We start from the raw sequence: 22,758 nt of genomic DNA, 5'->3' as shown, positions 1-22,758 counted from the left end.
TTGATTTTTGCTGAGGCATTCAATCCTCACACCAGTAGCCCATGAACTTAGGAAGAACTGACTCTAACCCCAGCCTCGGGAAAAGGTGGGAATATTCTAAGTAATAGCATTCACGTTACCATAGAGACTGATTGAGTAACACAGGCCTAAGTCCACCGGTGCAAAGCACTATCCTGGACATAAGTGCTTAGGGAGAAAAGAACATGTGATATAAGTGAAGCCAAGAGAGATTTTTAAATGCGTATCGGATTTGGTTCCTTTGAAACACAGGACCTCAAAAGAGGTACCTTCTTTTCTTCTGTACTTGGGGGAGGTAACTGTGAAGCCTGGGACAAAAATTCTCAGAATACTGTCTTTTCTTTGTTTTTCAACAGGAGAAACAAAACAATCTCTTTTTTTTTTTACTCCATAAAGAGGGATAAAAGTGGGATTTCATAACTAAACTCAGGTAGACTTTGGGTGCAAATGTGATCATTTTGCATCTTCATAAACACATGCAAAACCAGAGTTCCAGGAGGTTAACATGTCCGATTTAATGTACTAATATTGGATTTCTTACTTGTCTTAACAATCTAAGTGATGTATGTTTATTGAAAATCTTCACAGCCACTTCTTCTCCTTCATAGGCTGCTCGATAAACAGATCCAAAACTGCCATCACCTTTTGAAAAGAAAAGTACAAAGCACTTCTGTTAATCTGTCCAAGCAGAAAAGCTAGATAAATTATTTTGGTTGTGATTATATATGTTTTATACATGAAGAGAAATCTGACCCATGTGTTTCATTGAATCAAGTCTCCTTTGATGCTTCCTCTTCCTTCTGCTACTGTGTGAACTACAATGCACCTGAAGATTGTGTTTCAACCTTCTCGTCTTCCATCTACACACTCCCCACTCAATTATGTCACCGACTCCCTAACTCCATCAATTCCGATACGTTGAGTGTTTCCACATCTTAATTTACAGCCACAAGCCATTTCTGAGCTCTATCCTATATTTACAACTTTGCATTGGAGACCACTGGCATGCCCTTCCAAATCTCAACCCTGCTCCATCACAAGCCACATTCATTATCTTGTCTCCAAACTAGTTTTTATTCCATTTCACATATCTTATTTAAAAAAAATTTTTTTTTGTGGTCATTATGGACTCAAAACCGAAAAATCATCTTAGCTCTTTGTCCCGTGCCTCCTTTCCATTTCCACTCCCTTGGTTCTTTCTGCCTAGACCATGGAGGCATTCTGGGTTCATTACCTCCAACTCAGTCTACCTCACCTGCAAAATCAATCTCCCTATAATTACACTTTGTGACAATTTTTTGTTCAAAAACAAATTATTCTATGCTGTCTGCCTAATAACATCCCAAATCAGGCACATATCCAACCTGTAGCTCCGAATTTCCCCTGAGGCTCTCTTCCTGCCCTACTGCTCATTCCCTAGGCTCCACCCCAGTAGTTCTCTGGGTCTGGGCTGCAGGAGATACCTGAGGAGCTTCTAAAAATACCAATGTCTGAGTCCACCCTCAAAGATTCTGACCTAATTTATCACAGGAGTTACTGGTCATTAGGATTTTCTTTTAATTCCCTAGGTGATAGTAATGACCAACCAGCCAGGGTTGAGAACAACTGTCCTGGAAAACTGAAAGAGCCAAAATCTCCTCATCATGCTTGGTATCATCAGGCTTCCATGCCCTTGTTATGCAGTTACTTAAAGAGCTCCATTGCTCCATCATCTCAACTCTGTAGTGTTTATCAAGTCTATAAAGTACAATACATACTGAGATAGCAAGGCCTGAGAAATCAACCATGATCAGCTCCATGGGCTATTACTCTTCACTGACATACAGTATAGCCTTTGTACAATATTTGTGGTTCTCATACAGTGTTTTGAAATATAAGCACTTGACCTACATAAGTGAATGAACTCAGAAAAACCTCCAAAGAAATAGAACCATGTTGAGACCTCTTATGTCTAAGTGGTGAAATTATGCATCTATGGGAAGCTTAGATATTTTACATTTTTAAAATATTTGTTATTTGTATTAATTGCGTATTTTAATCTCTATGATAAGTATACGTAAGTATATATTATATGTTCAGAAACAATGCACATTAAAAATATATTCATAAAACAAGTCTATTAATATACACAAATCTATTAAGAAGTGTCATATAGGAACTGCTATGTCAGAAAGAAAATGTCAACTGAAGGCTTGAAATTCACTCCCATCCTACAAGGAAAATGGAAATGAATGACCTCTATCATATTACCCTAGCATACTACAAATAATGAATGGGGAGTCTCTGATTATAAAATGTTTTTATTTTTTTAATATTTTCAATGTTTATTTTTGAGAGAGAGCACAAGAGCAAGCGAGGGAAGGGCAACGAGAGAGGGACACAGAGGATCGAGGCAGAGGCTCCATGCTGTCAGCACAGAGCCCAAAGCGGGGCTCAACCTCACGAACTGTGAGATCACGACTTGAGCCAAAGTGGGACGCTTAACTGAGTCACTCAGGTGCCCCATAAAATGTTTTTGGAAGGATATATCTCATTTATTTACATCAGTGATTCTCAACTAGGGTGATGTTGCTCCCCTACCCCTACCCCCTACGTTTTTCAATGTCTAGAGATATTTTTGATTGTCACACCTGGGGAGGGGGAGGTGAGGAGATACCATTAACATCTAGTAGGTAGAGGCCAAAGATGCTACTAAATATTCTACAATGCACAGGACTGCCCCCACAACAAAGAATTATTCAGTCTAAAATGGCAACAGTGCAGAGTTTGAGAAACCCTGATCCAGATTGTGAATGAACATGAAATTTATGGGTCTATGGGGCATGAGACTAGAGAATGAGGAGTACTTATATAAGCACTTTACTTGCTGTGTAATTAATGAAATACAGAACACAGGTGCTTTTGAAGGTGGTCAAAAGGTACAAACTTCCAGTTATAAGATAAAAAAATACAGGGAATGGAATGTCCAGCATGACAACATGTTGAAAGTTGGTAAGAGAGTTAGTTAATCTATGAGACCTCAACACAAATAAAAAAATATATATTTGTTTCTTTTTCTTTTATTTTGCATCTAAATGGGATGACCAATTCTAACTAAATTCATTGTGGTAGTCATTTCATGATATATGTGGAGTCAAATCATTTGCTGTATACCTTAAACTTCTACAGTGCTGTATGTCAATTGTATCAATAAAACTGAAAAAAAAATCCCACAGGTGCTTCAAAACGAACTTTGTGAGCATTTCTACATATGCTGTGTAAAGGGTCCTATATATGAAACTCATCTTAATGCACTAATAAAAGATATTTTGGGGAGCTTTGTCTGATGGCTTGAGACTCCTTCAGAGAAAGAATATGTATGTGTGGTATTTACCTGCACCCTTTGAATCACAGGTCAAGTCTGGTGTTGGTTAAGATCTAGGATTTAGCATTGACTATTCAGCATTTGGTGTTAACCCACTACTACTAATATATTCATTTCCAGAGTTCCAAAATATTCATTCTAAAATTCTCTATGTAAAGAATAAAGGTACCAAGCAGTTTATTTACCTTTACATGCCAAGTCCCAAATTTTAGACATTCTCTGTTAATAGTTTTAATGTATTGACATATTTCAGGCATTCTCTGTGGAAATTTTATTAAAATGAAGTGTATACACACAGACAACAACCAATATTCTACAAAGTAAAGCCAGAATTGTCCTCAAATAGTTTACATTAAATCAGTGCTCTTCACAGTTCCCAATGACTCTCAAGAAGGCTTAGAACTTGAGTATGTCACCAAATTAATGCTTCTGAATTTTTAATCCCAAATTGTTTTATGAATATTTTTATGAGAATTCATGCCTGTCATCCTAAGGTACAAAACTGCTACTATGAGTACCTAGAGGTGTTGTTCCTTTACTTATTCTGTCTGAGACTGAAAAATGACTGCATTCCACAACTGAAAATCTCCTTATCTCCCTCCCCCATTTCTGGCACTTAAAGAAAATACAAGGATATATTTCACAAATGTGTGCTTTTATTGTAGCCCCATTCTTATCTCGAACCTAGTCTATTAGAATGTGTGCAAATCAAATTCTTTATGTGACACGTTACTTTAAAATATATCATTCCAATGATATAATAACATTATATCATTATAACGATAACATTATATCATTCCATTATAACAAATATATGAAGACACTAAAAACTATGATAATATAATTATATTTGAATATATCCTAGATTATAAGGAAAAATTATATCCTAGTTTTTATTCTCAAACCAACAAAAACAGTTACCTAAGAGGAATTCTGGAGCTTGTTCAAATTCCAATTCATCATTATTCAACATAATATTTCTAGGCAGGTCAGCCAAAATTAAGTCAGGAGCAATTTGAGATATAGGAATGGTGAGCCTTGGTTGCTCCGGATTGACTAGAAGGTCTCCTGAGAAGTACATAAAACATTTATTACAAGCAGACTTTGAAGGATGAACGTAAATGTGCGCTTTTGATTACAAAAATAATCACATTTCCTACGATTTCTAATCACTCTCTAGGTTATCTTACCAATCCTATTTTTCTCTAGAAAATTTGAGAAAGTTTTAAAGGTTTAATTAATACCTACCTACCTGGAATGTTAAAAACTCATTCCTAGGTTCACTCATTAGAAACTAGCGTTCAGAACTGCCTTAGACTATCTGACATAGATTAGGAAATAATCTATTCTCTTAACCACCTTCATGGGGGCACTTATTATATGGTTAACAAGTTGTAAGTTATTTCTATGTATCATCTATTTTATTTTTTATGCAAGTATAATTAATATAAAGTGTTATATTAGTCTCAGGCATATAATATAATGATTCAAAAATTCTTGACATTTCTCAGTGCTCATCATGGTAAGTGTACTCTTAATTCCCTTTACCTATTTCACCCATCCTGCAACCCACCTGCCTTCTGGGAACCACCGGTTTGTTCTCTGTATGTAAGCATCTGGGGTTTTTGTGTCTCCTTTTTTTTTCTTTGTTTGTTCATTTGTTCTATTTTTTAAGTTCCACATATGAGTGAAATCATATGGTATTTGTCTCTCTCTGTCTGACTTATTTCACTGAGCATTATACTCTCTAGATTCATCCATGTTGTTGCAAATGGCAAGATTTCATTCTTTTTATGGCTGAGTAATATTCGTGTGTGTGTGTGTGTGTGTGTGTGTGTGTGTATACACACCACATCTTCTTTACAAAAACATCTATAGATGGACACTTGGGTTGCTCAACATCACTAATCATCAGGGAAATGCAAATCAAAACCACAATGAGTTATCACCTTACACCTGTCAGAATGACTACAATCAAAAACAAGAAATACCAAGTGTTGGCAGGGATGTGAAATTAAAGGAACCCTCAAGTGATGTTGGTAGGAATACCAATTAGTGCAGCCACTGAGGACAACAGTATGGAGGTCCTCAAAAAGTTAAAAATAGAATTACCATGTGATTCTATAGATATTTACCCAAAGAAAATAAAAACACTGTTTTGAAAAGATATATGCACCCTCATGTTTACTGCAGCATTATTTACAATAGCCAAATTATGGAAGCATGCATCATCTATTTTAATCCTCATTAACAATTCTATAAGGTAGGTTTTAGTATTCCCATTTCACAGATGAGATTATTTTGCTCAATGAGCCAGTATTCAAACTCTCAAACCAAAAATCTTCTGAATCTAGAACACAAAGGTCTTTTTGGTAACAAATACAATCCACCTTTCTCCACTATCTCCGTAATTGAATGCAGTATCCTCTAACTCATACCTTAGAGGTAAGAATTATTTTTACATTCATTACAAAATTCCACAAATACTATAAGGATCACTTAAAAACATGTGAAATTGTATCAACACTACCTTCTTCTGCTTTCTTCATCAAGTCATCAAGCAAGATTTTTTGATGTTCTTCACCATCATTAAAACTATATAATGCCCATTTCTTCAACAGAGTTTCTCCTTCACCACAGATATCAATTTCCAGTAATCCAGGAAACCATTCTTCCATAAGAGAATCGATGTGGTCCACAACTTGGCCCAAAAGAATACAGCCTACATAATCCAAAAAAGATCTCATTAACACCCTACCCAAACCTCGTCATGTTGCAAAGCTAGAAAAGAGGATCTGTAAGTATAAAAAGAAAAGGTTAGATTTCTTTAGTGGTACAATTCAAAGTTGAATTAATTTCCTTACCTTTTCTACACGAAGGAACTGTAATTTTTAAGAAACTCTCTGGATGATGGTCTAAAACTTCAGATCCTACCAGACAATAAGCTTCAGGAGACCAATTCAAGTAGATGCCTTGTCGCCAATACATTCTGTTTGGGCGAAGTGCTCGTTCTGAAAGAAGTTTAAATGGACCCAAATGAATCTATTAATCATTAACTATTCCATAAATTAAAAGGGCAGAAAAATCACTGCACATACCACATTTGACTAATAGAGCTATATTTGTTTGAAACAAAGTATTGGAATCATTAATGACACAAGTCCTCATCTGTATCTATTATACATGAAATTAAGTATTTTATCCTTAATTTTGCAATGAAATAAACAAAATGCCCAGTAGGTAACCTAAGAGGGATTTCAGGTTCATGATGTTAAGTAGTGTAATAGGTATATTAATAGAAGATAAAGAATCATAAGTAAATTCGTACAACTTTTAAAAGGAGGTTGTTGGCCAGGCTACAATAAAAACTTCCTGAATGTTTCATTTTAATGCAATGTAACTACTTATATACTGATCAGTTGCAAGCAAGATAAGGCTTATTTCAGAATATAGTAGTACCTCCATAAAGCTGATTTTTAACCCCCCAAAATGGCATTTTTCCCTGTGGAGCACTAAGATCTCTCTTTCTTCTAGAAGGAAGCACTAGCATTATAAACACTCATTTTTATTCCTTTTTTTTTTTTTTTTTTTTGTAAATCCCTCAGGGATGGTGCAGCAGAAGAGAACTATTATTGTTTCTACACTGAATGGTCTGAATGGCCACAACCTGTTACCTTGTTAAATAAAACTCCCTGGCTTTGCAGTGACAGTCATTTCTAGTTTTATTTTGTTCATCTGTATGTATGTATGTGTGTGTGTGTGTGTGTGTGTGTGTGTGTGTGTGTGTGTTTATACGCCATGACTCCTAGTAATCTCACTTTCTAAAATTGCTGCTTATGGTCTACTTGGACTTGGAAAGCAAGACATTCATACTTGTTATAAATGTGTCTAAAATAAAAACAAATAGGCTTTGAGTGAGGACCTGAAAAATTTCCTTTTTGACAAACCACCTGAACTTATATGAGCCTATCTGTCTTTATCTTGGCTACTCTGAAGTCTTTTGAGCTTCTTTTCTGATTTTCAGTGGCCTTACAAATAAATAAACTCTGAAAATGACATATTAATTTTAATATGCTTTCCCCCTAATTTCTCAAATATTAAGTCTTCATTAAATACATACCTCTTCCTGAAAGCATGTAAGGTGAAATTTCAAGTAATCGATTGATTAACCTTGACCAAAATCCCATTGGAAAATAAGGCATTTCATATAGTCGAATGATAATTTCAGAGTTCTCACAATGAGGGAGCTCTATCACAGGCCTGTGGTCAGACAAACTAAAGAGAAAAGGACATCAGCATTATACAGCTTCATAATACACCCAACCATGTTAACCAAAGTGCTTTACAACTTGAGAATCAATGAGTTGAAGAATAAATATTCTAGCTTATTGCACTTTTTTATAATGTTCTTTTGCTACATGTCCTTTCTTCCTCAAAAAATTCAATGGCTATTTAATCAATTCAAATGCATGCTCAGATGCATGAATTTTTTTCAGTAATCCTCTTTAAACTAATAAATAAATTATTACAATTAGTCATGCAGAGACAAGTTTGAAGCGATTATATAAAACTTAAAAAATGCAAGTCCTAGAAAAAAAAGTATATATGTATTTTTGGAATTGGATATCATGTAGCAATCAATGCAATTTACACTTTTCAATATCACATACCTTACAACATTTCCTACTAATAACATATAAAGCAACCTTCTATAATAAAGGTTAGAACCAAGGCCTCCACTGTGTTGCCGCTCCCACTGAAAATTCATTGCCATAAATTCTTCTGGTGAAAACTCAGTATCTTCCCAGAACCTAATATAAATCTCTCAATGCCATGTAAGAACACACATGAACACACACAGAATAATCACTATTTACCTTTAAGTAATTTAAGCAGTGGTAAACCAATTATATACATAAAACAAGTTTCACTGTATCTTTAAAATGTCAAATGCAGTGTTTTCATTAAAAGTAAATGTTATACTTCAGTAGAATGTGTACACCCAAAATAAAATTAGTACATTTATCATAAACAAAAGTTATTTTGACAAATAAAATATATAACAGATGGTGAGTTTCCACAAGGTAATTGAAATTTTAAGCTTAGGTTTACCTGCTTGGAACCAGCAAATATTCTTCTCCTATTGGCAGGGCAATCTGGAATTTTTCTAGGAGTTTAAAGTACTGTGACATGTAGTTCTTTGGAAACCTCTTTTTCTTTGAAAGAAATTTTTCCACATCTCTGCGTGAAATGATTCCCTTAGGATGTTTTGGATAGCCTTCCACTTTCACTGTCAAAATCTGAAAGATTTAAACTTGTAAATAATCACTCCAATTTATTTTCTGAAAAGTTCTCAATTTAAAGCATTTTGTATCTCTTTGCTCAGTGAAAATGATCAGAACAATTTTAACATTGTCAAGTACAACATGGGACCTCATTTCTTTACTAGAAGCCCAGCGGGACAACCACTCCTCCACAGAAAATTTATTAAATTAAGGGAGTGAATTCAGATCAGAAGTTATAGATATCCTCTGAAATCAATGTATCTTAAGCTTTCCTAGATCCAATTAACAGATCAATCCAACACCCCTCATCCTTATTATAGTCTCATCAATGATACATTCATAGGGAAATTATCTTCCAGACTGTTCTCACTACAGGTTTGCCACAGAAATGTTACTTTATGTTTATATAATAGGAAATGGTTTCTATCAATGGGAAGAGAGGCAGTATAGTACAGTTTTGTGGTCCTCAAACAAAGCAACTACAGAATTTTGCTGGACTCCACTCAGTTGGAAATAGGTCTGGGATAAAGCTTCAGAATCTGTTTAACAAAAAACTCAGATGACTCTAGTGTAGAGATCATACTTTGAGCTTTGATTATCATCATGAGTTAAAAGTAGAAATTCAGAAGAACCCAGGTTATATCCAGGCTCTACTACCATCTCTGTTACCTTGAGAAAGGTATATAACTTCCTTAAGCCACAATTTAAGTGAGATAATAACAGGGACTGCTTCTTAGATTGCCATAACACTGAAATAAGGTAACATACGTAAGGCATGCAAAGTGCATATGACAATTTTTAGCATATAGTATGCCCTCATATGTCAGCCATTACTATCCACATATTCCTTGATGAATGAAATGAAATCACATTTCGTTTAGCCAAACTAAAATTAAAAGAGGTTTGTGCTTAATTTCTTTGGTAGATCTGTAACGTTCAAGGGCTACTTAAATAGGAGCAAACATTATGAACATTATCATGCAGTTGAGTGAAACACTAGATTGCAAAATCCTTAGGCCCAGGGACTTGTCTCACTCATCTCTATTTCTCTGTTTGGTACATATAATGTTTATTGAATCAATGAATGCATGACTGACTGAACATAATGGTGTCTAATGACAATATATAATGGGTCATTAAAGAATACGTTGCAGTTGGCACTTAACTGACTGAGCCACCCATGCGCCCCTGTTCTGGCATTCTTAAAGTTTCCTTGTCTCACAACTCACTCTCTATCCCTAACCATATTTTATATTTGCTTTACAGCACTCTACCATCTGACACTGTAAGAGTTTAGTTGTTGGTTGTTTCCTTCAACTTGAATGTCAGCTTCATGAATGCAGGAAACTTGTTCCCTGCAGAACAGTATCAGGAACATTGTAGTTGTCAAGTCAATATTGTTGGATGAGTAAATTCGGGTAAAATGAAGTTTGGAGCATTTTATCCTGGGGTTAGTTTTTTAGACACTGGAGTCAAACTACTTGGTTTGAAATCCTAATACTTCTTCCTGAATATGTAACTTTGGGTAAATTATTTAACCTCTCTGTCCATCAATTTCTTCATCTTCAAAATGGGGACTAATATAGTACCATTAAAATAGCTGTTCTGAGAATTACAAGAGAAAATGTTTAAATTAGCACATAACTAACCCCTTGTATGTTAGCCATTATTGTATACTATTCTAATTTATTTTATTTAGACACATTGATTTTAAAATAGGCAGTTTGTGCTTGATTTTTTAGGAGATCTATGGTGTGCTGCCACTATTTGTAGTAGATAGTTTACAAACATAGACACATCAATATCTTCTCATCTTCTACATGCATGGTGTTCAATCCTTTGAGAAATTAAATCCATCCATTCTCCTCTTGGATCTGAACGGGCTTTGTGGTTACTCTGGTCACTAGTAGCAGAACTGATATTTTACCAGTTCTGGGCCTAAACTTTGTGAGTACTGGTCATATGAGGGGCCACACAGAGGAAGACCAACATACCAAAAATGTGAGTGTGGCATTTTTAGACTTTCCAGCCTCGCTCAATGAAGGAAGCCAAGTGAATGACCCTTGCCAATGCCATGTGGAGCAGAACCACCCAGCTGAGCACAGTCAATCCACAGAAAAGTGAGAAACAATAAAGTGTTGATGTTTTACCTGAAGTTTACTTGTTTACTCAAGTTTTGGGGTATCTTGTTTCATAGCAATAAAAAACTAAAACACTGCCTTAATTTTATCACCTTTCAAAGACCTAATATTCCTTCAGCCTAGTAACTTATAATGCTAACTTACGCGCTTATGCAAAAAAGAGAATTTTCCAGATTCCTCACCCAAGTTTTTATCAAGATTAAATTGCCATGCAAGCTTTTTAATGTTCCACCTGATTAACTCAATAAGTGTATTTCATATTTCTTTTATCATACATTTAAATGAGTTTTGTAAACTTCTCTGTGCAGTGATGGAAATGTCTTTAATAAGTTTAGTGACCTAATAGTCTGGGTCACAGAGAGGGTAGGAGGCTCATTAGAGCTTTTGCACCATGAAATTATTTCTGCCCTTCCTTTGATGATTCACGGAGGTGAATACCCCTATTTATTTTTGTTGATGGGTATCAGATAAGTCATTCTTGTTTTCATTTGATTATCTATAGCTTTCATTCTCTTCAAGTGTTCGTGAAAATGACATTATATTTTAATATATCAGCATAAATAAAAATATAGTACTTATAAAATTATTAAAAAATTCAAGTTAATATCATACTGACTCTTTAGATTTATCTCTCAATATAACTTTGGACTGTTCAAACTATTGACTTAATTTTCACTTAAATTATCATGTTTATAGTAAAACTATGCTGATAAGAGTTTCAACTTAATCACTCCATGAATCTTCAGGGATTTTATTGTGGTAATAGTGGAAGGCTGCTTTTGTTAGAAGATGGTGATTCTGAAACAAATCACTTCTTTATTCTACTGAAGAAGATACACACACCCTAATACTACCCACATCTGTACAACTTTAAATATTCCCAATTCACAGGGAAACACATCATTTTGGGGGGCAACTTTAGCCTTTCCTTGACTATATAGAGTTTAGTCATTTTCTGATATAGTGTGGCACACAGGACAATAAAATCTTCAGGGTATATTTAAAACTCCCTTTGCTATATCTGGGGCTCCTGGGTGGCCCAGTAGGTTAAGCATCCAACTTCGGCTCAGGTCATGATCTCATGGGTCGTGAGTTCCAGCCCCATGTCAGGCTCTGTGCTGACAGCTCAAAGCCTGAAGCCTGCTTCAGATTCTGTGTCTCCCTCTTTCTCTGCCCCTCCCCCACTCATGCTGTCTCTCTCTCTCTCTCTCTCAAGAATAAATAAACATTTAAAAAATAAAAAAAATTAAAAAAACTCCCTTGGCACCCACCTACACATATGTTTTCTTTAGCCCCATACCTGACACACATTCTAAAACTACATGGATACATCTTTACAATTTTGAAAAATTTTTTTATTACCTAAAATAATATCCTTAAATTACTAAATAGGTCAAACATAAGATTAGCTAACAGTTACTTCTCACTTACACTGAATTAGGGAAGCAATGTAGAAGATAATATTGTTATTATCCTTATTTTACAAGTGAAGAAACAAAGACTTAAAATATTAAGAAATGTCACAGTGTTGGGATGGATATAGAAGAGATTTGAACACGGGTCATGCTGACTACAGAGCTTGTGCTCCGGACCAGTCAACGTTACCAGCTCCATTCTCATTTAGCAGATGAGTGGAAACACACTTTCCAGGGCATATGTTCAGAGGGATGAAAATCTACTTATAAAATATCTACCAAAATAGGTATTACTGTCACATTACAATTGCCAATTGCAATACATTTCAATATGCTCTCAAGGTCCAAGATATAGGATTTAGGCCAAAATGAGTTCCCTCTTCAAACTACCTGCCTTTTTTTTCTTTAGATAAAATTTAGGAACTATCATTCAAAATTATCTGAGGGAATTTAATGACTATTATGGTTTAATTAGAAGAGATGATTCTAATGTAAACAGACAGAATCATTTTAGGGTCTCAGGGAGTCACATGCAAAACTCTAAATTATGCCCACACTCAAAATAGTTGCCAGTGAATACATGTGCTGGAGACGGCCTCCCCAAGCTCTCTTCAGTTCATGATTAAGCTAGATGCAGCTGTTCTCAACCAGGGTGATTCTGCACCCCCACCGACGTTTGGCGATCTCTGGACACATTTATGCTTGTCATATTGGGTCAGTACTACTGGCACCTAGAGGGTAGAGACTAAAGATGCTGCTATCATCCTATAATGCACAACAAATAATTATCTGGCCCAAAATGTCAATATTGCCGACACTGAGAAACTCTGAGCTAGTGCGTTCTGATTGAATGGCTTTCTGTGGCAAAACTGTAGAGATGGGTTATGCTAACTAATTAAGATAATCTCATTGGTAATTATCACTGGCAGAAGAAAAAATCTTTCCATATGAAATATAAATGGAGAAAAAACAGCCATAACCACCACCATCCAAAGTTTTCAAAACAATAAACGTTTACAGCTTATAATCCACTCAAGAGTCAAAACTCCTCTCCATGTTGTCCAGTTAAAGGTTTTACATCCATAGACTCAATTTTCTTATGTATATTTGCCCCATTCACAAAGCTTCCATTCAACTGACTATATCAATAACCAAAGTAAAGTGTCATAAGAATCTAGAAAAGCACTGTGGAACAGAGTGGTACAACATCTGTTCGCAAGTTGGAAACAAAGACATTAAAGTGAACTCTCAGACATTTTCCCTTCTTCCATGAAGCTCTTCTTTATGCAGTCTTCTACATGAACTGCTCTACAGTAGTCTACATTTATAGGATTTTCTACTTTAACTGAATACAAACTCTATAATGCTCAGTTCTCTGGGTGTCACTTGTTCCTCTCTTCAGTCATTGCCCTTATGCCACAAAAATACAAAATACCAACCTGTGCCATGACTTTACAAAGCCACTTGGGTTCCACAAAATATAAGTCACTTAACTGCAGCGCTGGGTCTTGAAAATGAAGAAGGACCCCTGTAGTAAAAATCAAACAGTGAAACATGGAATCTAGAAGATACAAATATCAAGGGACTTTGGAGAGAATCTAGTCCAACCTCCTCATTTTACAGATGAGGAAACCTCAGCACTGTTGGCGGAAGAGCTGAGGCTAGAACCCGAGCATCCCAGTTTCCAATCCCTAAAGTCCAAGTATTAGAAAGTATTTTTGGAACTACATAAAATGATCATATATAAGCATATTTGAGATAATTGCATGCACTGTCTTTCATATATTTACCAATAATCAAAAATTCACAAAACGTTTTGGCTTTCTAAACATATTCTACAAGCCATCTTATTTTCAAATATAGGTAAGAAACATAGGATATTGCAGAAAGCTACTAGTTTAAGAATAATGGAGGGAAAGGAACAGATTATAATCCATGTGAAGGTCATTTTTCATACAACAGAATCTAGGGATTAAAAGCAGCTGTAGTCACTTACCCTAGTACTACAAATTAACTCACACGTTTTTAGCAGGGTTATACTGATCAAGTACACAAATAGCACAGAAGCCACTATAAGCATCTTTATCTGTGAGACCATGCTGACAATGAGTGATGCAAAAGGCAAGGTCTGCCATTCAATAGGTTTATTGTCTCAGGTAACCACTGATTCTCTAAGTGCCCAGTTAGACCATCCCAATAATACTTACCCTCTAGAGTATATAAATAACTTCCACACACAGTAAATTCAATTGATACCATGAAAGGATATGGCTTGTGCTTGGGGTCCCAAAGCTCCTCAATAGTTAAGTCAGTTTCTAGAACCCACATGTTTTAATTCCTCAGATACTTTTCCCACCACTGCCCTTAGATGGTTTCCTAAATGTTTTTTTCCTATGGCATGACATATGATTCAATGTCATTGCACATGATGACCTTTCAAAAGGAAAAAGTCAGTGGTCAAAGAATTCTGTTAAATTTTGAATGCAAATTCTATACAAGGTTCAGATACATTTTTACAATGACTACAGTGGAGTTTTGAAAAAATACGTAACAAACATACTAACCTGATTCATTTAGGAAGTGAACCGCATGAGGAAGCTCATTTTCATCCAACTGTAGCTGATTTTCTTTTACGAGTTGTAATAATCGTTTCCGGTCGATTACAGGAAATTCAATTGGCACATTTTTACGTTCCAATAAAATGATTTTCTCAAGTTCTACATAGCAGTCTGGAATCAGCTGCCCAACGACAGGCTGATCTCGGATCTGTGTAATTACAAATGACAAGCTGTAAAAATCCATTTTATTCATCTGCCTGAAGGTGGTTGGTAAATTCAGTGCTTATAGTTGTTCAGAAAGTGATATATTATTCAAGTGTGATGTAAAACTATTTAAGCTGTGAAGGATAAAAAAAAGATACTAAAATAAGAAAAATATAAACACAGAAGCCAATTTAGAAATAACTGTCAAACAAAATAGTATGGAAATATTTATCTAACTACCCAAAAAAAATCCATGATATACTCCAGGATAAATCACTAATCATAAAGAAAGGATTTTTTATTTTCTAAGACATTAAACATATATGCAATAGATACGCTACCATAATAAGTCAGGAAGTATTACAAGAGCTTTGGGGCCTTATTTATTAGATGAAAATATCCATGCCCCAAAGTAAAACATTAAATTTTGTGCTTGTTATTTGCAAAATGTACCTGATATGTGTATATTCCATGTCTCCCCAGGAGGAGACACGAAATCTCCTCACCCAAGAAATACTTTTTCATGGAATTTTAAATTTGGGAAAATAATAAACCGTCTACACGCCAACAATTTTCACATGAGAGGATGATTTTTGGTCTGTTACATTTACAATATAATCATTGTCTACTTACTTACATATACACAGTAACAACTTTTAAAGAATAGCTTTAAGATGATAGTTTCTATGATAAAACATCTTTTCCAATTTTTTCTTTTTTCCAGGAAAATCTAATTTTAAATAGAAATGCCACTGAAACAACAGTAACTAAAATGCCTCTGAAAACCACCAGGTGGCAAACTCTCCCCATTTCTCAACCCATGTATATATTCTTCTATATTCTTTTTACCTGAGAATTTCTACTTAATTTCTTAAACTTATTATAAACAGAAATTGGGTTTTATCACACACACATGCAAATTTAACTTGCTCTTTTTCTACTCCTAACTAGAACTTTAAGGGGCTTTATTTAAACAGTCATACTATTACTTACATATTCACCTCCAGTCATTCAGAACATTGTTTTCCTGTATCCAATGCCCTCCTAGTAAATTAAATACAATTTCACTAATCTTCACTTTTCATATTCACCTTCCTCACCATTCGTAAATTAAGATAAAATAGAAATTCATATTGAAGTTTGTGTTCTAACTCAAGAAAGAAAACCTACATATGGAAGTAAACAGGGGTTCTCACAGAAAGCAAATTACACAGCAAAGGGATGAACTTTTTATGGCTGAGTTACAGGGCCAGCAAAAGATCCCACTGCTAATGGGCTGGACAAGTTTGAAAGAGGCAATGTTGGCAATGAACTCTGTTTTGTCCTACTTCTCCTTTTAGCTTGATTATGAGGTCCCCAACAGCCAATAAAAAAAAATTTATTTTAGAGTCTGCAAAGGCACGTGTTAATAAGGGCAAGACAGGGAAAGATTAGAGAAGAGCCAAGAGAGAAGGAGAAAATGAAAAACAAGTGAGAGGGCAAAAAGTGATCTCCAGTAAATTCAAAGCTGCTATTTGAATACAAGTTGAAGCATCTCAAGGAGGAAAGAATATTCTAGTTCTGGCAGGCTCACTGATTCTGGATGATCCTGAAAAAGCCAGAATTCTACAAAGCAATCAAATGGATTTTCAAACCAAAATGCCAGAATGGTGCAGCCATCAACAATATACATCCATAGCAATATATGGCCATTTCTCAAAGCATTTCTTTTACCTCCTTGTATCAGCCTCAGTGATCAGTCATAAGCTCAGGAGGAAAACAGATCTTGTTGATGGACAGTGATAAATTGCTTTACACTAAAGCAGTACTAGTCCAGCCAGCTGAACTAACCAGTTTATCCATACTTCAACTAAACTATCCATACTTTATCTATTTGTTGCAACTAAATTCAGGCTTTTTCAAAACAAACTCATTCTTGAAGAAATCTTTTTAAAAATATGATATGTGGTCCAACATAAATGATGAAAATAGGAACTATTAAAACATAATAAGTAAAAACAAAGTTCTGTATGTATAGGTACAGTCTCAGAAGGAAACCACCTGCATAAAAAGAATATTTAATTGGATGTCTGAATTTTGTGTATTTGTTTCTTACAAGTCACAATACTTTCTAATCCTATGTCCAATTAGAGAGTAGGAAAATTTGCAAATAAATAATGTATCATTCTTCTTACATAAGATGCCACTACTGACCCACCATTGGTAAAACCTTTTAGTGATGGTGACAAATGTGTTGAAAGACACAAACATGCAAATTCTCCCCCTGGGCATCACAAAGACCAACACATTTATAAATGGCTCATTAGGTTTTAGATAGGAGCATAATCTGTGCAAATGGAAGAGAACTAAGCTAACTGGCCAACACATTATAACAATGGTGACTGTGTAATTTATCATCCAAATTGGAATGCTTTTGAGAATGTAGTAGGACACTATTAATTATGCTGGGAATGCCCAGGCTACACAGGACCTTAGTTATAAGCCATGGCCTTGATCATTAGTGCTAATGAACGAAACCACCAGGGACTAACAATGAAATTCACCATTGTGTTTGTCACATTGAACTATTTGAGGAATTTTCAGTGCATTTTATACCACAGTATCTGCAGAACTCAGGAAAGATTTCTTTTTCCTGCAAGTATTAAAAATAACGTTTCTCCTGGATAACCAACTTATTTGTGCTTTATGAACCCTATGAATTACATCTGGCTTACGAGAACTTTGGAAATCAAAACATAATTTCTAAAATGGAAAACCCAGTTGATATGTACTAAAAATTGTTTAGGCATTGTTGAAAATCAAATTCATGACCTCGGCAACCACATCAAAGAGCCATCTCACAACACTGAGGGGGAGATAAAAGGGTGGAATGGGTATCGTCACAGTGACAAGAGACAAAAGGAACAGCACATAGATCAAAATGCACCTAGAACAGGAACTCTGAAAGAAAAGAGCAAGTGAAACAACAAAGAACAACAGAGGGAAGATGATCCCAAGATCCCAATATTCATGTGTATTCTTTGAATCACCACGACAAAAAGTGAGAAAAAGGGCATCAGAAACGTTCTTAGATTCTTTCAGAAACATTCTCTCAGTCTCCCAGATATTCTTAGTGTTTGTCCTTCAGGATCCTCTAATGATGTTTATTCTCATTTCTATGCATTTGAAATGAGATATGGCATAAGTAATTTTAAAACTGAAAGCGCTTTAATAATGCTAACAACTATGAAAAAAACCACAATTTTAAGATAGTTGTTCTTTTCTCAAGACTTCTGACATTTCTAAGCAGTTGTGTAGCATGAGAGTTAATAAATTATGTTTACCCACCAGCCCACAATAGGCATTAACCACGTTACCTTGAAATTAAGACTCTCATTTATGATGGTTTTCCGAAGCTTTGCCAAAGCATCGGATTCCTCTGTGGCATTCACAAAGTGGTAATCTCTTATTGCAGGAAACCCTCGCTTGTTCAGCAGTTCCTTGGTGATTTTACTTATGCAGGCTTTGCGCTGCTTTTCATCGGAAACATCCAAATGTGTGCCAACAAGAATCACAGGGGAAGAAGAAGCACGGGCCTACAGGAAATGATACAAAATACTCTTGTGTTTGTTTTAAAATCAAGACTGCTTACAGTTCTATTCACATTCAGTTTTTATGAAATTCAGTTGAAAGGAAATGAAAAACTCAAACACGTCAAGAAGAAGAAAATGTCAACTGTCTTTCCTTCCTTAAACCTAGGGGAAAAAAATGTAAGCTTAACAAAATTTTGAAGTCATTTTTATGCCCCTTCTTATTCCAATTTTTATCATTTTTTCAGGTGGCTTGTATAAGACTAGTGGTCTGTTTTTCTTTTCTTTTATGCCTTAAAATGGGTTATTCTCTAAGTGTACTTTGGACTTCTAAACCAAATAAGCATTTAATAAACGCAAGACCGTATCAAAGTGACATAATATGGTTTATATTTTCTCCTCCTTATCTGTAAAGTCAATCTCCTGAATTCATTTTAAACTCATCCAATTTGTAGTCTACATGAACAAGAAAAAAAGGCACTAAAGTATCACTGCCACTATTCACTTGGGCTAATTCTGACCAATACAAGGAAGTTAAAAAAAATTACCAAAATTACAAAATGAGCTTGTATGCAGCCAAAATATCTGCTAAAATGTCCTCACACAAACCTTTTTAAGGACTTGACTCACAGAAGAGCCCACTGAAGCTTCATTCAAAGAGCATCACTCCTACTTTATTTCAATACTAAGAACCAGTACTACATCAAGGAATAGCTAACAGCAAGACAGCAAGGGACAAAATGGAAAAATTACAAAAAGAGATTCCAAATATAAGAGCATATTAATAGGGTGCCATTTAAAAGTGTAAGATCTGAAGGACTTCCTACTAAATCGCCAATGAGGGCATAGCTAATGATTCATGGATTGCTTTTGTTTAGTGTAGTTTATTTTAAATTAGGGAGGTTTGTCCTTCATTTAAGAAATAAAGTGATTGGGGTGCCTGGGTGGCTCAGTTGGTTAAGCATCCAGCTTTGGGTCACGTCATGATCTCACGGCTTGTGAGTTTGAGCCGCGCATTGGGCTCTGTGCTGACCACTCAGAGCCTGGAGCCTGCTTTGGATGCTGTGTCTCCCTCTCTTTCTGCCCCTCCCTCACTTTCTCTCTCTCTGTCTCTCTCTCTCTCTCTCAAAAATAAACATTAAAAATTTTTTAAAAAGGAAATAAAATGATCAAAAACATTATATATATATATCCATTATATGTGTGTGTGTGTATATATACATATATATCCATTATATGCGCGCGTGTGTGTGTGTGTATATATATATAATGTATATATTTTCAAATTTTATAGCTTAAAAGGGTTTTAAGTATCTTTAACATTCATCAATATGGAACACACTATTTTCATGTCACAGCCTAATTACACTAAAAAGTCCCCAACTCAAAATTTTAGTGCTTCCTAGTTTTAAATTTTTTTAATGTTTATTTACTTATTTTGAGAGAGAGGAGACAGAGAAAGAGAGTATGAGCAGAGGAGGGGCAGAGAGAGAATCCCAAGCATTGAGCTGAAATCAAGAGTCAGATGCTTAACCAACAGAGACAGCCAGGTGCCCCCAAATTTCAGTGCTTCCAACTTCATTTTTAAAAACTGAGGAGACTGTTTGAAGCAACTGTTTGTCCAAAATAAATTACCTTACACATACAAAAATAAATGTTATTTTCTATTTTCAAACGATTAAAATAAATGTTACTTTCTATTTTCAAACGATTAGAACAGACGACCTTTATATTGAAGAGCCAAGGCTTCATGGCATCGACTTCAGCCTGCCCTTTGCTGAGGTCATAGACAGCCAGGTAGAGGGCCCGCTGGGTCATGAAGTGAGGATGAGTGCTGTAGAATTCCTCACGACCTAAATAAAGATTGGAGCCATTGTTTTAGGTGATAATATCACTATTTATCATACAAAGAGAGAGAGAGGAAAACAGCCAACAGACCATGTTTAGAAGACTATACTGGGTTTTTACTAGGGATTGACAAGCTTCAGCATATATGTCAGCTACCAAACCAAGTATTTAAGCTTTAGCTGGCTCCTATTGGTTCCTAACATTTCCCTCCATGGAATTCACCCTGGTGGCAAGGGTAAAATTAGAAGTAAATGGCTTTGGAATAATTCTGTAGAATCCACCAGGTCTCGTTGCAGTACTGGAACAAAATCTCGGCTTTTAAATCCCTGTCCTAAGTAAAAGATAAATGTGAATAAAACATTCTAGTGAAAGAAATACCTGCAAAATCCCACACATTTAGAATGAGGTCTTTCTTCCCTTTGCCTCTTATTTGGATAGGCCAGTCCTTCACATCTATACCAACTGTGGCGCTTTGCACCCCAGGATCTGATTTCTTGCTTTTCGTTAGTTGCTGCAATAAGGTGGTTTTACCACTCCCAGTATTTCCCACAATCATAAGCTTCATTCGGTTATAGGGCACAGCCTTTTTTAACCGCTGCTGAAGAAACCTGGTATTTGAAAGACAAAAGTAAAATAATAAGCTGCTTAACACTGTTACTTAAGATATAGGTGAATTCTTAGGTGTTGAAATTTTTAAAATACCAGACTGTTATAAAATATAGTGGACCTAATAAGGGCACATGTCTTTCAACACACTGTTAGTGCATATATTTTGTGAGTGATGTTAATGTAGTTGATAATGACTGGTAGCATTATCAAAAAAATGACCTGTTATACTATCACCAGAAATAATCAAAATATGTTTGCAGCACTAATTAGAATGCTAATAATTATGAAGTAATTAGCATTGTGTATATATATATATATGCACATATATATGTGTATACATATATATATATATGAATTTCTTTAAATAACACAGATAAAACCCTAAAAATTACAAGGTATAAAATTTTACAAAGCCCCTATGACAGAGAATGAAGATAGAGTATATATGCGTACTGTTATACTAAACTTTGATAGTGAGGTCTCACTGGATATATTATATGTGCCTGTGTGTGTGTGTGTGTGTGTGTGTATGTATATATACTATATATTGTATATATAATGTATACATTCATATATATCATACATACATATATATAGTACAAATGGAAACTGAGAACATATTGGTTATGTTATAAATTAATACATGTAAACTATTATACTATCAGCAGATAATATGTTGCTTTTTCTAACAATCTTAATGAAAAAAATAATTGAAACTAATTCGAAGTGGTGTAGGTAGCTAAGCAAACCACCTTTAAATTAATACTAGATTTTAAATGTTCTTAAAAATATGTTGGATATAGAAAGTCATATTTTTAACTATGTTGAAATGTTGCCACAGTTTAAATTTAAAGGAGCAAAACTGAGACACCTGGGTGGCTCAGTCGGTTGAGTGTCCGACCTAGTCTCAGGTCATGATCTCATGGTCCATGAGTTCAAGCGCCATGTCGGGCTCTGTGCTGACAGCTCAAAGCCTGGAGCCTGCTTCGGATGCTGTGTCTCCCTCTCTCTCTGCCCCTCCCCTGCTCGTACTCTCTCTCTGTCTCTCAAAAATGAATAAACATTAAAAACTAAAATTAAAGGAGCAAAATAAGTAATATGTCAATTTTAAGGAATATTGACTGATCCATTAGATCCAGAATCTAATAGGATTCTGACCAACATTCTCAAGGATCTGAACAAAAGGCATCATTACTTTTCATGATTTAATTCGATGCTTGAGAAAATACAACCTGACAGATCAGATATTGTGCCTGTTATTATTGAAATCATTTTCTCACATACAACTTACGCTGTTTTGTTTTTGTTTTTTAATTTTTTTAGTGTTTATATATTTTTGACAGAAAGAGACAGAGCATGAGCGGGGGAGGGGCAGAGAGAGAGGGAGACACAGAATCTGAAACAGGCTCCAGGTTCTGAGCTGTCAGCACAGAGCCCGATGCAGGGCTCGAACTCACCGACTGCGAGATCATGACCTGAGCCGAAGTCGGACGTTCAACCGACTGAGCCACCCAAGCGCCCCTCTGTTTTTATTATCAATAAGAATATCGATGGCCCAAATGTCTAGTAAGAAGTCAGCACACTTTGAAAAAGTCATCCTTCAAAAAAGGAAATGATGCCTACAATTTCTAAAGTACTCCAGTCTCCCCTACTCAAAATGTTAAACACATTTACAAGTAGATATAGTGGCTTCATCATACAGCATAATACACTAAAAAGTAGTTCTGCTAAATGTTTACCAAGAATT

The 22,758-nt window shown here is 35.4% G+C and overlaps 1 protein-coding gene across 4 annotated transcripts in view; it reads right to left on the bottom strand.

Moving 5' to 3' along the window:
- Positions 1-22,758, bottom strand: part of LRRK2 (leucine rich repeat kinase 2) — a 137,299-nt gene that overhangs the window by 38,999 nt on the left and 75,542 nt on the right. For all 4 annotated transcript variants that reach the window (XM_053226128.1, XM_027035906.2, XM_053226127.1 and 1 more), the window contains 11 exons: positions 20,781-21,010; positions 20,280-20,407; positions 18,342-18,560; positions 14,788-14,989; positions 13,663-13,751; positions 8,495-8,682; positions 7,503-7,657; positions 6,247-6,393; positions 5,913-6,104; positions 4,304-4,450; positions 560-660 (listed from right to left, as the gene is read on the bottom strand). In XM_053226128.1, the coding sequence (XP_053082103.1) occupies positions 560-660; positions 4,304-4,450; positions 5,913-6,104; positions 6,247-6,393; positions 7,503-7,657; positions 8,495-8,682; positions 13,663-13,751; positions 14,788-14,989; positions 18,342-18,560; positions 20,280-20,407; positions 20,781-21,010 (1,798 nt within the window). The remainder of the gene's footprint in view (positions 1-559; positions 661-4,303; positions 4,451-5,912; positions 6,105-6,246; positions 6,394-7,502; positions 7,658-8,494; positions 8,683-13,662; positions 13,752-14,787; positions 14,990-18,341; positions 18,561-20,279; positions 20,408-20,780; positions 21,011-22,758) is intronic.

Source organism: Acinonyx jubatus, chromosome B4 (assembly GCF_027475565.1).
Source record: "Acinonyx jubatus isolate Ajub_Pintada_27869175 chromosome B4, VMU_Ajub_asm_v1.0, whole genome shotgun sequence".
NCBI lineage: Eukaryota > Metazoa > Chordata > Mammalia > Carnivora > Felidae > Acinonyx > Acinonyx jubatus.
This window is presented reverse-complemented; position numbering and strand designations above follow the sequence as displayed.